A 17,249-nucleotide genomic window follows, 5' to 3' on the forward strand; every position below is an offset into this window, starting at 1 on the left:
TGGACATTACAATATGGTGTGGTGGGTGATCACCGCATGGGAAATGAGTGTTGCTATGCAAAACTTTCTTTTGCATTTCGTTATTTGCAACCCTGGCGAGTTGCTGTCCCTCGTTTGCATCCTGTTTTGTAGGTGTTCCCAACCCTGGAGACTTGGGCATCACAGAGCCCTTGGGGCCCAGGTAAACCATCACAAAGACTTCCCTGGTTCGACCTATCGGCTCCACTGGGAAGAGCTGCGCGGCTTTTTTTGCTTTGTCGCTAAGTCTACTTTCCTGGAATCTGCTCACACTGCTCTGACTACCAAGCAGGCAGTGCACCCGGGGAGACTTTCCCCTTGTGTGTCCTGGGCACATGGCTGTGGGCGTTAAAAGTCGCCATTAAGTTAGCACTTGGGGAATCAAGACCGGAGGCTTCTCCTACTACTTGTTGACTTAGATCTGTAACCGGAACCCCAGGGCTAGCTGTGTGCTCCACGGGGAAGGGCTGGAGTGAGTACTAGATAGACTGCAAGCAAATCTGCCTTTAAAAGAGGAGGGGATAAATGAGGAGACAGTTACAGCGAGGGCAGCCAAGGAGATTAACTTCCAGCGTTCAAATGGGGAGGAGGAGGGAGGGAAGCATCCTTTTTTAAAAAAAAAAAAAAGTTCCAGCGGAAAAAACTTCTGGAATATCTAAAATTAATAGCTCACCAAAGGTTGCCATGGAAACAGTTTTGCATACTTGACTGCAGGTGCTGGTTGTAAGGCAGGGACAGTGGGGACTTGAAGGCCACAAGCAGGGACACAAATGTAAACATTAAAGGGAGACTCCTAAGGCAATGTTAAGTCAGCCATGTCACAGACACTGTGGCTTTCGATGTAAATGAACTCACGTATGCAAGGCGGGGAAGGGCGGCTTTGAGGCGCCAGCCAACCCCGGGCTTGTGTCTGGGGGGCTGCTCCCACTCCAGGATGGTCTGTGGTATTTCCAAGGTTACAAGATGCTCTTGGAAGCAGACACAAAACATGAAAGGACGCCGGTGTCAGACATATTCCAGTTTAATTAGAGTTCAGCTTTCTTTGTGCTCATCTTTGCCCTCTCTGTTACACACGTCTGGGCTGGAGCTTTGCGAAAGTTGTGCTGCTGCTGTGTGCCTGCTTTGTCTTCTCTTCTTTTTTTTTCTTTTTTTTTTTAAGTACGTATTAGCCTTTGTCCCAAACCATAAGAGAAAAAGAAGGAAAAGAGAATGTTGTTCTCAGAAAAGGCGTTGCATGCTCGACAGCAATTCCAAGCCTCCAGGCGTGCACTTGCAGCTAATTCTGATCACATAAGAAAAATGTGGCTACCTTGATGCTGGACATTGACTAAAACCAAATAAAGATGGATGGATGGATGGATGGATGGATGGATGGATGGATGGACGGACGATGGCCGGGGCTGCAGGGCAAGCAGGTAGATAGGTTGATAGATAGATAGTTAGGTAGGTGGCAGCGCCTCAGGCTATGCAGGCCACTATTATGAGACTAGCAATAAAAGGGACCTTGTAGCTCACTTCTCCTAAGGGCTACACAGCAGGTGCTCCCCAGAGAAGGCTGGAGGGAGTGCTAGCCAAAGTGAAGCTGGCCCGGGACAGTGTCCCTAAGTCCTTCACTAGGCCCCTACTTTCTTAGAAGAGGCAGACGTAGCCACTTTTCAAAAACTTCAATAACCGTATACTTTTAGTCCTGGAAGGAACCTCAGTGATGTGGCCAGGCTTCTTATTCTTCACATAGGGCCACCACAGACCAACCAAGGCCAAGTAACACACTCAGTCTCACTAAACACTAGTAATTGTGACACGTCTCGAAAAAGAAACTTTTCTCGCACCCCCCCCCCCGCGACTCACATGCTCACACACACACGCACACACACAAAACATTGGGCACTCTCTCCTCCAAGTCAACAGTGTGTCTAGTCCAGAGCCAATGAGAGCCAAATTATAAAACATCAGTTATCAGTAAAGCCCTAGCTGAAGCCAACACCTATACGACTCACTGAACATGGAAAAGTCCAGCTGGTGCCTACTACACCCAGAGCCTCCCCCATGGACTAGTGTTCACAGTTCCAGAAGATACTCTGCACACTACCAAAGGAGAAATTATTTTATTAAAATTTAAAAAAATGTAAATGAAAATATAAAATTATTTAGTTATATATCTACACAAGACACAGGAAAGATTGAAGGCAGAAGAGTGGTGTTTGTTATCATAAAGTCATGGATTGAGGCTGGGAAGATGGCTCAGTGAGTAAGAGTGCTTCCTTCCTATACGAGCAAGAGGAAAAGTTCACATCCCAGCACCCACAGACAGGAGGCTCCTAGGAGCTTGCTGGCTGGTCTGCTTAGCAGAGGTGTCGGGCTTCTAGTTCAGTAAGAGACCCTGTCTGGGGCAGTAAGATGGGAGGTAACAGAAGAAGGCACTTGACATCCGTGTCTCTCTCTCTCTCTCTCTCTCTCTCTCTCTCTCTCTCTCTCTCTCTCTCTCTCTCTCTCCACACTGTTTTGTGCTATACGTGGACATACGGATTCCTAAAAGACTGAGGAGGTGGGTATCTTCTGGGGCTGTCACTCACTTCCTTCTTGGCTTTTCCTGGGGAGTCACCTCTTTGAGACAGCAGGGATGACGCTATCAGAGTAGGTGTTAATTCTTATTCCCCTAGGCCCTGCCCTGCAAGGGGGCTTAGGAGGGAGCTGTGATACAGGTGTCAAGAAAATTCCAGAGTGGTGGCTACTCTTGCAGAGGTCCCAGGTTCAATTCCCCCCACCCACATGGCAACACACAACCTTCTGTAAGTCTAGGTCCAGGGAACCTGACACCCTCACACAGACACTCATGCAGGCAAAACACCAATGCACATAAAAATAACTAAATCTTGAAGAAGAAAAGAAGGAGGGAGGAGAGAGGAGGGGAGAGAAGAAAGAGGAAGAGGAAGAAGAGGAGGAGGAGGGGGGAGGAGGAGGAGGAGGAGGAGGAGGAGGAGGAGGAGGAGGAGAAGAAGAAGAAGAAGAAGAAGAAGAAGAAGAAGAAGAAGAAGAAGAAGAAGAAGAAGAAGAAGAAGAAGAAGAAGAAGAAGAAGAAGAAGAAGATTCCAGAGTGATCTGAATTCACTGGTACTGGAGCCTGCCATAGCAGGAAGACCCTACCTAGCTTTAGAACATGCCCCCCACCACTGCTTTTAACAGGCAGTGTTTGAATGGAATGCTTTCCAGTTCCAGACACTGTAAAGTACCTGGGCCCAGGTAGGTTCTCTGCGTACTGCATCCAGTGGCTTCCTTATAGAGAATGGTTTGGGGGAAGACAGAACACAGTCCCCGCATCCAAGATGGTGGCCCATGGAATCTTCCCACATCTGCTTTGCTGTGATAGGCCGTATTTCATAATCACTATCTCCCCAGCTTTCTAGATGGATTCCAAATAGAAGGGGCTTAAGGAGCATCCTCCATCCCCTCTAGCCAAGCCAAGTGGCACTGGGCCCAGGCTTGTGATTTCCTTAATACTCTTCCAGACATGGCTCAATGAGTGTGAGGCAGACCCCACCACGGCCCCTAAGCCAGCTCTGGTTTAGGGAGAGATGTGGGGGTCACTCGGCTGCAGACCCCCTTTTTATATCTGTACTCACTTTCTAAGTCTCAGCTTAGGCTTTTTTTTTTTATGGTTATATTTTGCCAGATTTGGCTCCATCAGTGATGACTGACAACTAGTCCAGGTAGGAAAAAGCAAACAGTCTCCTCAGAGAGTAGAGTTCTAACCTCCTCTTGGGCAGTCTCACTGTGGCCTACTTTGAATCTAGATCCTACAGTGCACGCTCACTTGCGCTGTGTGTGTGTGTGTGTGTGTGTGTATGTGTGTGTGTGTGTGTGTGTGTGTGTGTGTGTGTGTGTGTGTGTCTGTAGTGTTGCCTCACTCCCATCCCTCACCTCTCAGCCTGCAGGTTTGTTGCTTGGAGGCAGCAGGTTTCCGAGTCATCACGAGCTGAGGACATTTCCTCTCTGCTATGTCAGTTTCCTCTCTGACATTCACACGCAAGTGCCAAGACCCAACACCTAACTTCTGTCAGGTGAAACCTATACTCCTAGGACAATGAGGGTGGGCAACCCTGTGCGAGGAGCACTGGGGACAGTCAGGATTTCACTCTCTCCCCTTGTTCGAGGCCCAGCAGTTTCACCATCTTGTCCGGGTTGTCTGCAAGACCCTTCCAGCCTCTTCAGCTGGTCAGAGGTGTCAAAGAGGTTGGGGTTCTGTCAGTCAGAAAGACGACTCCCATGAAACTTCAAGACAAGCCACCCCACCTGAATTCAGAGGCACGCCAATACCTGCTCGTCTTCCCCGCTCGGCCAAAGGGAGCTCTGCAGAAGAAATGAGGGTTTTGACTACACATACAGGAAACAGAGTGCTCTCAGGGCCTGGGAACCACCACCCGGAGGATGGATACTGGAGACAAAGCCCCTTGGAGAACAGAGACCTCAGGACCAGGTTAGAAAGCCTTGAGCTCCAGTCTGTACACTGTCCCATGGAGCTGACAGACATTCAGTAAGGGAAGCTGATCCGGGTAGGAATTCCCCTTTCCTATTTGCCTCCCTGGGTGAGAAGCACAGTCAAGGAAAGTCTGAGATTTGATTCCCCTCAGGCTGCCACAGCTGGGTTCAGAAGCAGCTAAAGGAAGAGGGTAGATCCCATGACATCAGGACATCGCCATCACACGCTATTAGTCCTTGGGCTCAACCCTCCTCCAAGGTACAAGAAGGTGGTGGCTTCATGGTATGACGCATGTCACCCACAGCAGGCCACAGAAGTCAGCTCAGAAGTGTCTGCAAAGACCCAACAGTCCCCAAGGAGGAGGTCATCACCAGAGAGAGCAAGGAGGGGGCCGACAGCCAGGGGTGGGCATTCCCTACAGTAATTCCAATGTGCAGGCCACATCGGCAAAGAAAACACTGCTATACTTATTGACCTAAGAGACCAAGCATGCTTCGGAGGCTGTCCTGAGCCTGGGAACCTGCCCTGCTCATTAACAATTACAGATCAAATATCAGCAATAGGTAAATAGTCCTAACCTTCTACGGACCAGAAAAGGACCCTAGAGGAGGCTCCTCCATCACTTCTGATGAGGCTGAATTCAAACCTGCTCTGCCTTCCCGCTTAACAAATCATACGCCACAGACACAGGGGTCCTCCTCATGCAATAATCCAGGCTCCCGTGCGGATCCGGGTGCCTTTCTGCATCTTAAAAACAACTGTGGGTGGCGACCCCGGGGCCTGGGTTAAGCAAGAGCAGTGCACACTGCTAGCACAGGTACCGCAGACCCAACCAGGCATCCTGACTCCACAGCAGCAAAAGCAATGGAATCACATCAATAAAAGGAAACAAGAGGGAAGGGCATTAAAAGGGGGAAACTAACAAAAAGGAATGGGGATATTTTTCCACCTTTGTGATAGGGAAAGGCATTTTATTTATTTAACACCAAAAATATATGACCATCTGATATGAGTTTGCTATGAGGGGGAAAACCTGGAAACTATCATGAGAAGCATTTGTCTCTTTGAGAAACAATAGGAAAAGGAAAGAAGGGGGATTGACAAAACAAGGAAGCGACTTATCTGTTCTCAGCCTCCTGTAGGGCCTGCTGGCAGGTCAACACCCAAAGGTAGATTATGCCAAACTAAATAAGATGGTCACTTGAAACGTGAGTTGTAGGTGGGTAGGTAGGGGTGTGTCGTGTATGTGTGTGTCCTGCCCACACATATGTCTTCACCACGTATGTGCCTGGGGCCCATGAAGGCTATAAGTGGCTGCTGGATCTCCTAGAAGCAGCGTTACAGGCGGTGATGGGCCAGCCACGGTATGCATATTTCACGTGGTCCATCTAAAACCTGCACGTCTCTGAGCACGATACCATGCCAATGGCTATGCCATACCTAGGTATGACAGCCATGCCTAGAGTCCTCTATAGCAGAACTCCCATTCGAAGGTCATCTCCTCCTGCCACCATTTGTTGTCTCTTGTAGCCCACGCTGGCCTCAAACACCCTAGGTAGCTGAGAATAACCTTGAACTACCGAACTTCCTGCCTACACCTCCTGAGGGCTAGGCTTCCAGACACAGACCACAATACTGGCTTATGGAGTGCTGGAGACTGACCCCAGAGTCTCTAACACGTCGGGCCAGCGCTCTCCCCACAGAGCCACGTTCTCAGCCATCGCCCTCATTTCTGTTTAAAGTCTTCAAACTCCCATCTAATATCACAGTTGCTTCTCAAAAATGCAGGGGTGGAAGGACTGGAAATCTAATTTTATTAAAGTATAAAATTACTTAGTACTACCAACACGGTTTTCATAAGAACAGCCTTTCCCAGCCCACATGTATGTAGTATTTATAGTTCTCAGTTCTGTTTAAAACAGAACCAAGAATATGGCTCGGGCATATTATGTAATTATTTAAAAACTCCTGCCTTTTCCTGACAGTGTTGCTGACAATGCCTTAATTGTTCCCTTACAATTTCCCTTTCAAAACAAAGAACCAGAAGCACCTGTTGGATCTGTACGTATTCAAATGTGCCCTTTGAGTCCAGGGCCCCAGCAACATGAAAAGATTTAAAATGGAGTTCACACTTTTGCCCCATTCTGGGCACCTGCAATGTGGGCTGTCCTGGTCTCCCTGACTTATCCACATAACTACGGCATGCAGGGTTGTTCTAGAAGTCAAAGGAAGGTAATAGCTGTACAAACAGTCTCCTAATTGTTAGAGCCCACCCCTGAGAGGGCAGAGCCACTGGCAGGAGAACCTCTAGAAGGGAGCAGGCGCGGCGGGCGGAGAGGTAAGAAGATATGGGGCTTTTCTTGCCCTCTCACAAAATGATGGTTCCTTTTCTCCTCGGCTCAACTCGGGGACTGTGGCACACTAACAGAAGCATACAGGAGACTTGCAGCCTACGCTGGAAAACAGTTTACCCAGAAATGGCATCCATACCATCTGGGCACCAACTTCACAGAGAAGCAATGATCCCCCTGACTGGGTGACACTGAACACCTGTGATCCAGGCAGAAGCAGGAGGACCCATCTCTACAAGGAGCCGGCCTGGACTGCCTAGAGAGACACTGTTCTATAAACAAACATACGTACAAACGTACGTACATACGTACGTACACACACACACACAGTGCAAAGGGAGCTTCTATAGCATCCAGGGACAGTTCTCAGAACATTTATTCTTAAAGATAAATGATGAGAAATATATGCAGGCTCCATTAACGTACTATGAAACTGCTCCCCATTGAGCCCCTGAATATCTCAGATAATAGCTCAAGATGGAAAGTTTGATGAAAACAACGAACCCAACGCATTTCTCCCTGAGTGTGCCAGAGAGACCAGGAAAGGGAGCGGGTGGCAATGTTGTGTGCACAGGACTCTGGAAGCCGCCTTGTCTCCCTGCCTCCCTAGACACATTCTAAGCCTTCTAGGTCTGTGTGGTCCTCGCAAGGCGCTCTGTAAGGTTTGGAGGATGAGGAACATGAAATGAACCTTCTTACATTGCTCATAAGAGGCAAGTCCCTTTAAAAAATGAACTGCTGGGGACCTGCAGAGATGGCTCACTCGGTAAAGCTTGAACAAGCAGGACAGCCTGGGTTTGGATTCCCTAGCACCCACTTAAAAGCTAGCCATGGTCTGTAATTCCAGTCCTGGGGGCTGGGGGTCTAGCTGAACTGTGCTCTGGCTTCAGTAAGAGACCTTGTCTCAAAAGATAAAGATTAAAGAGGGTATCCAGTGCCAACCTCGGATGCTGAAGCTCTCTGTCTCTCTGTCTCCCCCCCCTTCAACTCCCCCATAGGAGTAACGATCCTATTTGGGGTAACCGTTCTATTTGAAATTTGAAAGAAAACAGAAACTATCTGAAAGAAAATATAAACCAAACACACCCCTCAGACTTAACAGGTGTAAACGGGAGCAAAGGATTTAAGAAGCACCAGGACCTGTGGCCAATGTCCTGAGCTGTGCATTAGCTCCACCAGCACTCACCAGCTGTGACACACAGCCTCTCTGCACCTCATCTAAACGGTGTTTGGGTGAGCAGTCCAGATGTGAACACATCTCTTCAAACGCATACATATGTCTGTCTATGAAAGCATATGAAAATCTACAAGAGCAGAGGGGCAGAGTTGGAAAATGGCTGGAAAAGTAAGTAAGTATCTTTCTCTTTGCTGTGGTTAGCTGTAAACACTTTTGGCGTGCCTAGCATGCGCACACCCGCCACAGCACGCATGTGGAAGTCAGAGAACAGATTTCATGAGTCTATGATCTCCTTCCACTCTGGGTATCGCAGAGATCAAACTTGGGTTGCAGAACTTGGCAGCAAGCACCCGACTGACCCAGCCACCTCACCAGCCCCCAAGGGATCCCAAGTCATCCTGACACTTTTAAAAACACCTCTGTCATGCGCACAAGAGAAAGAGAAGCTAGGCAAAAGCTGGCAGCGATGGCACAGACCTGTAATCCTATCCTTGCAGAAATGGATGCAAGAAAACCACTAATTCAAGGGCATCCTGGGCTTCAGAGCGAGACCCTGTTCCCCATAACAGGGAAACACAAATATCTAACTGCGAGAGATCACTAAACTGACAGTAATTTTCCCTTTTCTTCCTGTCTTTAAAAACAGTATTTTCACAATGGCTACACCTATTCATATTACATTTACAGTAAAAAAAAAAAAAGGTAATCCACATTATTACTGGCTTGTAAATGCAATACTAACCATGTACGATATAATACAGAGTGCAACAGAATAGAGTAACATTCCATCAGAGTTTGCACTGTTCATTTCCACCCACAAGAAAAAAGACTGGGGTGGGAGGGGAGGGAGACCAGAGGGGGTGGGGATGGCAGGGGAGCGTGGGCACAAACATGGAGAATGAAAGGGAAGTGCTTTGGCTAATGGTCATAGCACCGGTTTTCTCCACAAATGGCATATTAAGCACGGGATTTAAAAAGAGACACACACACACACACACATCTAACACAATTTGAGCTCCATTATGTGAAGTCTCAAGTGTAGAGCCAAAAGACAACACTGACCTGAACTTCCTGACCTGAGGGTTTGCGCAAGCCCTTAACCAGGAGGACCTGAGCAAAGTGTACGTGCGCGAGGCCATCCAGTGAACACATCAGGACCTTCTAGGGAGTGCGGACGAAGGAGCCCGAGATGCTTCTGAAAGGTCAAGGGCCTTCAGTGGGGTAAGGACCGTCCATAGGACACTGGTGACACATGGTCACATGTTCCCGCATCAGTGATGACTTGACCTAGTCCTGTCTGAGCCCTGCCCCCAAGGGGGGCTCTCCCTAGAGTTCCCTGAGGCTGACAAGTAGCTGGAAGCGCTACCATAGCCAGCCTGGGATCCCTCCAGCACGGACTCAGGCCAGGTCAGCAGCCCGTGTCCTGTCAGCTCTGCTGTCCACTGAGGGAAAGGAACTTCCAAGACCCAGCTGCTCCAGAGGAGAAGGCCAGAAAGGGCAAGTGTGGTCAAATTCACCAAAGCATCTGGCCTTTCTCACCTCCCGAACCTCTCAGGAAAGCATCTGATTTCCCCCACTTCCCGGCTGAAGCCGCCCAGGTAGGCAGAGGCACCAGCAGGCACTTACAAGTCTACCTAATAGGAAAACATGCTTAGAAGAGACTGGTTCCAAAATCAAATCATGCACGATGCTAGCTGGGGTGGAGGGACACCGCCCCCCACCCCGAGAACTTGTGCTCCCTGCTGTCAGAGCAAGAGGAAAGCTATCAATCAGCCACCATGGGTGCTGAGGATGCAGCTGTCTTCTGAAGATCCCTCCCTGCCCGGCTGCCACAGGACATACACACTACACACGGTGTGGCCATCAAGGAGATCAAGATGTGGATTTCATACGAACTCCTGAGCATTTTTACATCTTCCGGTTTGTCCATCCACCACGCAATGGTTTTATGACCCTGCTCTGGAAATGAGATCCGAGGAGCAACTTACTCATAAAGGAAGGAGGAGGAGGAGTGTGAAGCAATGTTCTCCTGTCCTTTAGTCTGTCCTTCTGTTCTGTGTCCCTGTCAGAAGAGGCAGGAGCACCATCCACCACATGTACAACTTAGCTGTGTATGCTTGCTTGTTGTAAACCAGCACCTCTCCTTCCCTCTGGTCGCTTAGGTGCGGCTTCGCATCTCTCCCGCCCCAGGTGGCTCACATTCAACCCTGACAATGAGCTAGGTAGGCAACGGTCCTTGCTGTAATTTAAGGTTACCATAAAACCTGGGGTCTTGGCCCAATCAAAGGTACTTCAGCTGGGATCTTAATCCATCTATTAGAGCTGCTCCATTTTTCCCTGCAAAGCAGGTTCTAAGAGTGGGCAGGTAAGCTTGTATTCCATTCAGCTTCCTGTACCCCTCCTTCTTCCCCGGTCAGAAAAGACCACGTATTTCCCAGAGCTCACATCTCTGGCACTCTAGGATCATGAAGGCCAAGATGAACCCAGGAGAAGCGAGGCTAGCTCATGGACTCAGAATCTACACTGTCCAGGGAAGAAAGTGCAGGGAACATGTCCTGTTAGCATGAGCTGCTCTCTGCATCAAGACAAGCAAGAGCATCTGTGAGCGGGAGGGATGGGAAGGTGGGAGGGGGCAGGATGTATTTACACAGAGAAGCATGAAAAGGTGTAACTGAGGCTTTTGAGCTTGACCCTGCTGAGAGAGGAAGGGTACTGTTCCTCACTGCACTTCCACGATGGCTTAGGAAACTGACCCAACACGGAAGGCAGGGGACAGGTGATCAGGGCACCACTACAGTCATGGAGAACACTGTTCTGGTCAGTTAGAGGCATGACCAGAGGCGGCCACTGGTTCAAACAAAAGCCAAGGATTCCATTGTGGGCACTTTGCAGGAGTACAGAGGTAAGAAAATGGAGCCTCCCATCTGATACCTTGTGTTCTCCAGACCCCCTGCCCACCATACACAAAACTCATTTTAGAATTCGTCACTGGAGCTGAGATGTCTCATTGGGTAGAGGTCCCTGCCAACAAGCATTGGGACCCACATGGTGGGAAAAAAAAGAATGAATTCCTTCAAATTATATATGTGTGTGTGTGTGTGTGTGTGTGTGCGCGCGCGCGCGCGCGCGCGCGTGTGTGTGCATGTGTGTCTTAAAAATTGCATAGAATCCAGAATAGACGATGGGGGGGGGCGCTTCAGACTGGCTTCACCTCTGTGCCTGAATTTTAGGTCATTCCAAGTTTTGGAGAGTCCAGTCCTAATACAGCATAGCTACAGGCTATCTGTCCACTATCTGAAACCTGGGGACCCAGGTGGTTTGTACTTGGGGAAATTGTTTTCCTGATTTTGGAATATCTGCCCATACCTTAAGACTCATCTTTAGATTGGGACTGGGATCTAAGCACAAAACTCATCCCCGTATACACACAGCCGGAGGTAACTTGATGCCATATTTACAGTGCCCAGATGTTTTGACTATCGTCCATCCCGGGGTCATCAACTTTCGGACCGGGGATACTTCGATTAGGTTGCTCCACCTACATCAATCCCCACGACGTCAAGGAAGTGACAATGCTGGGAAGAGATCACAAGCCTAGCACTGTTTGCATCTCCTGATCCTGGGAGTCCACTTCCTCCAACACAAAGGAAAGAGAGGGAGAATAAAAGGCTTGGCTCAGAGGAGGAGTGAGGGAGTTCCACTGAGAAGCCACGTCACAGTCATTCAGTGGGTACCCTAGAGAACCACTAACTTCAGTGGCTGGGAATGCAGCCGATTGGGTGGAGTGTTTGCCTGGCATGAAGTCCTCTGTTCAATCCCCAGAACCTCATAAAACTGGGTGCATAGATGCACACCTGTCATGGCAGCACCTGGGAGGTGGAGACAGGAGGATCAGAAGTTTAAGGTTATCCTCGAATACAGGGTGACTTTTGGGCCATGCTGAGATCCATGACACCCTGTCTCCAAAGGCAAAAACCAAAGCACAAAGCAGAACAGAAAAAAAAAAAACTTCAAGTTTTCACCGGCTAGTCACGAACAATTTACCAGGAAGTGGGACAGAGTGAGAAGGGGTGGTAGGCAGGATGGGGTGAGCCGGGCAGGCTGAGTGCCCCCCTCGGTCAGCCAGCCGCTTCTGGAGCGGTTTCTCTAGCAGACAGTAAAGAACTCGATTACATCCAGTTAACTGTGCTCTAAACTGATTATGCATGTGCCGGGCTAATGGATTACATTAGCAAAAGGAAAAATAACGTGCAATCAATCTCCATTACGATGGGCCACACCAGGGCCCAACCACCTCCGAACCCCACCCGAGTCCAGGCACTGAAGAAACCCAGGGAGAGGGAGCCCCCTCTGTGGCAAGAAGTTTATCTTAGTCACGTGGAGGGAACAAAGGGGCTTGGAGCAAGCTCTGGACTCATCATCCGAAGGTTTGGGGGGGGAGGGGGGAGGATCTCCCTGCCCCTCAAAAGAGCATCAGCAACCAGAGGGACATTCATTATCCAAGGACTAATAGGACCAGACTAAAGACCTTTGCCTCCTGACACAGGGCCAGCTACACCGAAATACGAGGGCTGGTTACTCTAGGGAACACACTGGTCAAACAGCTGCTGCTCTCAGGACTTAGGGCTCTTCTACTCATGGCAGAAGCTTTGAACAAGAGTTTATGTATGGTCTTTCTGTCTTGAGAAAACAAACAAACCAACCAACAAAATAAGATAAATAAGGCCCAGTCATGTAAGTGACCAGAACGAGTAGTACAGGAAATGTCCCCTTCACACCCACCCCCAGAAAATGCCTTATCCTGATGACCAGGGTGTGAGTCGTGGACATGATTTGGGGGCTGGGGGAAACTCTCAGCAGATCCTCTGTTTCGGGGGGCCTTCAGAAGCAAACCCGAGTGCTCTGCTTTAGTCGAGACCTGGACCACATGGAAGATATGGCATACAGACTTAGTGGCCACTGTGTGCACGTTATAACCTAAAGGGCAATCCATCTCAAGAGATGCAAGAGGTCGGCCTCACTCCATGCTTTTGTGACCCTTCATCAGAGTGGCCTACAGGCCGATCTGACTGCCGGGTCCTTCAGAAATGCTTGTTTCCTCCGGTTTTCCCACCTGGTTGTTTTGACCACGTCAGCACTGTCCTATGGCCAGTCCGACCTCCAACTCAACCTGACTGCAGGAAACTGTCTTTCCAGGATAGCACTAAATCAAGCCAGTCCATGAAGAATTTGTTTGCACAGGACAAAAGATTATGACTTACTTGGTACCTAAACCAATCCTAGCCCACTACAGCTGGTGTCTGCAGTCCCTTCTAGGACATTCTATCCCTACAAACTTGCTCTAAGATTGTTCCTTACCCATGGTACTACCCGAGAATGAGAGCAACAGCAAAATGAATTGCAACCGTCAACTGAGCAGAGACCGGTGTGGGCTGAGGATCCTGAGCCTTCCTCAGGCGGGGTCTCCATCTATAATCGTGAGGGGGACACAGGAGGCTCCACCCACTCCAGAGTCAGTGGAAATGGGACGCTTGCTAGCCCAGGAGTGAGCAACGGTGTGGAAAGAGAAAGGAGAGACTAGGGGTGAAAGTGAGGAGGATGGAGAGGAGCGAGGGAGCGGAGGGCGTGTGGAATGAGGCTGGGGAGATTTATGGCGATTTGTACCTGATTGTTCATACTAAAGCCATTACGGGATGATTAGAGGAAAAGGTGAGGCCTTAAGTCCACCGAAAATCAATAGGGACGTCTGGAGCAATCCTGCCGTGCAAGTAAAAGGGCTGTTTACAGTGTCTGCGGCCCTCCTCCTTCTCGACGGCCTGGCCTAAGCTGTTCAGCCAGAGACTGGGGGTGCAGGAGCAAACGGAAGGGAAGGGGAGAGAAAAGAGAAACCAAAGGGGCTAAAAGGAGAGGAAGCAGAGAACAGGGATGTAGAATACAGGAACATGGGGGCCCTCTCGCTTGACCTAGTTTCCTTCACAGCATTTACCACCTTCTACCATGTCATTTGCCCATTATGAGTGTACCTCATCTTGTCCCAAAGGAACGAAAACTCTGTGAGGACAGGGATGGGGGTGTGAGCATATGCATGCATGTATATCTATATAAATGTGTGTCTAGTTATATGTGCACACATATGCACATGTATATATGAATGTGTGTGTTCATATCTATGGACATACGTACGTGTGTTTGTGGTGATCTATTATATGCACTGATACAGACATACTTCCAGAACAGCGGCTGGTATACAGAACGTGTCTGGTGTGTAGCCGCTGGCAGGATGGGTAAACAGAGTGAACGAATGAATGAAGCATTCTGGGAGCATCCAGGAGAGAATAAATAGAAGACGGACTAAAGGAGAGAAGGACGAGTGGGCCATAGCGGCTGATGGTGACTCAACAGACCACAGCAGAGACCAGTAACCAAGAAAGGAAAAACACAGTATTGGTCTGTTGAATTCACCTGCCCCTGCAATGAGACACCCCGAGCCTTCAGCCTCCAGATGAAGCCATCGACACATCTCAGCCTCTTTAGCCACTGGATGCAACACCTTTAGAGTTAGTTTGCTGGGTGGCGACTAGCACCTAACAGGATTATAATACAAATTACTAGTCCCCCTTCTCAATCTTCCCCAATCCGCTCTGCAGAGAGCCCATTCCTGGGTCTCAAGGAGCCGACCTCACCTTGTACAACTTCAGGCTGGCCTCGTGCCTGGAGTTGACCGTGTGCAGCCGTAGCTTCTCCAGGCTATTGGTGTAGTAGTCGCATGCGTTGCACTTCAGGTGCACCGGGTTGCCGATGGCCACACACTTGAGCCTCCACTCGTTGGCCTTGCCGCCCTCCTTGATGTGGGCCACCAGCTGGTACTTCTGCACATGCTTGTCCGTCTTGCAGTGCAGCTGGAAGTTGGCCTTGAGCTGCGTGTTGTAGCGGCAGAGCTTGCACTGGTACGAGTCACCCATCACGGCCTTCCACTCGTCCTCCGAGAGGCTGCGCTCCACATTCATGTGCAGTCCCAGCATGTCCAGGTTATCCGTCGTGAACTTGTTGCAGACAGCACACTGGAAGAGCTTCAGGGACGGGTCGTTGGTCTGGATGAAGCTCTCGCCCAGGTTCATCAGCTCCTCCGACACCAGCTGCCCGCCCCCGAGCCGCATGTCTAGGGGTATCTCACCGCCCACTGTAGGGAAGGACAGAGGGAGAGGGTCAGAAGCCAGGCTCACAGACGCGGTACAAAGCACAAACACTGCAAGGAGCTACCTGCTGGAAAACAACATCCTCTTGCTGTGTTGGAGACTCTGTGGTCTGCGGAAGGCTCCGGGCTTTCCACCTTCTCAAAAGGAACATCTAGACAAATCTGGGGAGCTCGGTCTCCTGACTGATCTCAATTTCCCTTCTCTCATGTTCTAGGAAAAGTGGTAAGTCTGTATGACCCTCGAATGCAACAGAATCTGAAACTCCAGACTCCAGCCTACCTCCAGAATCAAGAAGGAGCAGAGCAATCTATAACACCGGGCCTTTAGGAAGATTCTAAATTGTGCCCAGAGTTCATCTATAGCATTGCTGATGAACAAAACTTCCCACCACTGTAGGAAGGGGAAGCTTGCGCTGTACATACAACAAGAAACTATATTTTTCTTTCTTTTTCTTTTTTCTTTTCTTTGTTTTTCAAGACAGGGTTTCTCTGTGTAGCTTTGATGCCTGTCCTGAAACTTGCTCTGGAGCCCAGGCTGACCTCAAACGCAGAGAGATCCACCTACCTCTGCCTCCTGAGTGCTGGGATTAAAGGCATGCGCCACCACTGCCCAGCTAAAATGGAATGTTTTATTGCCATTAATATTAGTAGAGATGGCCACACTGATGCACAACCAACCATACAGCACAGAGTTCAGAAGCGAGCCCTCCACTCCTCCCAGCACCCTCTTGTCAGCATCCTACCTAACTGTTTCTAGGACAATCTTCCTTTCCCAAGCTTCTGTGCCTGAGCTAGCCACACACAGGACCCCAGCACAGCTGCATCCCTACCAGGGTGGGGGCAGACTAGAGCAGAGGTCCAGCCTCATGCTGAATAACCCACCCCACTGCACACATGAACAAATGTTTATTGCGTCAGATGAGGGTCAAAAGCACCAAATGATACACGCTCAGGAAGTAAATCCAGACAGGCAGTTATAGACAGAGGCAGGCGGGTGTGTGTGTGTGTGTGTGTGTGTGTGTGTGTGTGTGTGTGTGTCACATTCCCTAAGAAAGGTCTCTGTACCCCCGCCCATTTTCAGCCCATCACTGCCGTGCATGAACCAGGGGAACGCTCACTTTCACTGGCAGGAGATTAACACTCCAGCTCTTACTTACACCATGAGAAAGCCTTGGAAACTGCGGGCTTACCTCCATCCCCTAGACGTGCACAGTAATTCAAGAGCTGACTGGCAGCTTCTGGTTCCTACCTTTCCTCTGAACACGTGCACACTTGAACTACCTTGAACTACGAGGTCTGCCCCCACCCTCCAACTGATGCTTAAACTTGACCTTTTGAGAGTGGTTTGGCTGAGGATATTTTTTAAGTGACTGATTAGAATTCAAGTCGGTGGCTCATCAAAGGAAACAAAATGATGATGGCGACGGTGGTGGTGGAGGTGATGAAGATGACGATGATGAAATGACGAGAGCGATTTTGTTCTGACTACGAAGCTCAGATCGGCCTCCACTAAGCCAGACCAGTTACATTCGAAATCTGCAGACAATGTAAGAAGCCACAGAGACCTTCCACGCGTGCGTTCCAGAAGGTTCAGGAAGCTTTCTCTGTGTGGTCTTTCTTACCATCCCCTCCTCCACCCATTCCCCCTGGTGAGAGGAACCTTAGCTATGACATTCATTTTAGAGCAAGAAGAAAAAAACAAGGGAAAAAGAAAGAAGAGAAAGAGAGAGAAAAAAGTTCTATCCTTAATGAGGATGAAGACAGGCAACATCCACAAAACATACTCAGCGTTCACTCAAAGCAAAAACCGCCCAGAGGGTGAGACAGGAGCAAACGCTATTTGTTTCTGATGTCAACCACCTGAAGCAGCAACCTCTTCCCCACCCTTCAAACGCAAGCTCGGCACATCAATACCGCCACTCTACCGAGAAAATCCACTGTCACTTGCTGCGGGTCTGGATGAACATTAGAAGCCCTCAGAAGAAGCAGAGAGAATAAGCTACTGCTCCTATCCCCAGTTCACAGGCCCAG

At 49.4% G+C, this 17,249-nt stretch overlaps 1 protein-coding gene across 2 annotated transcripts in view; it reads right to left on the bottom strand.

Moving 5' to 3' along the window:
• The window catches only part of Zfhx3 (zinc finger homeobox 3), a 245,418-nt gene that overhangs the window by 135,055 nt on the left and 93,114 nt on the right, over positions 1–17,249 (bottom strand). For both annotated transcript variants that reach the window (XM_075977387.1, XM_075977386.1), the window contains exon 3: positions 14,707–15,203. In XM_075977387.1, coding sequence (XP_075833502.1) covers positions 14,707–15,203 — 497 coding nt within the window. The remainder of the gene's footprint in view (positions 1–14,706; positions 15,204–17,249) is intronic.

This window comes from Microtus pennsylvanicus, chromosome 6 (assembly GCF_037038515.1).
Source record: "Microtus pennsylvanicus isolate mMicPen1 chromosome 6, mMicPen1.hap1, whole genome shotgun sequence".
NCBI lineage: Eukaryota > Metazoa > Chordata > Mammalia > Rodentia > Cricetidae > Microtus > Microtus pennsylvanicus.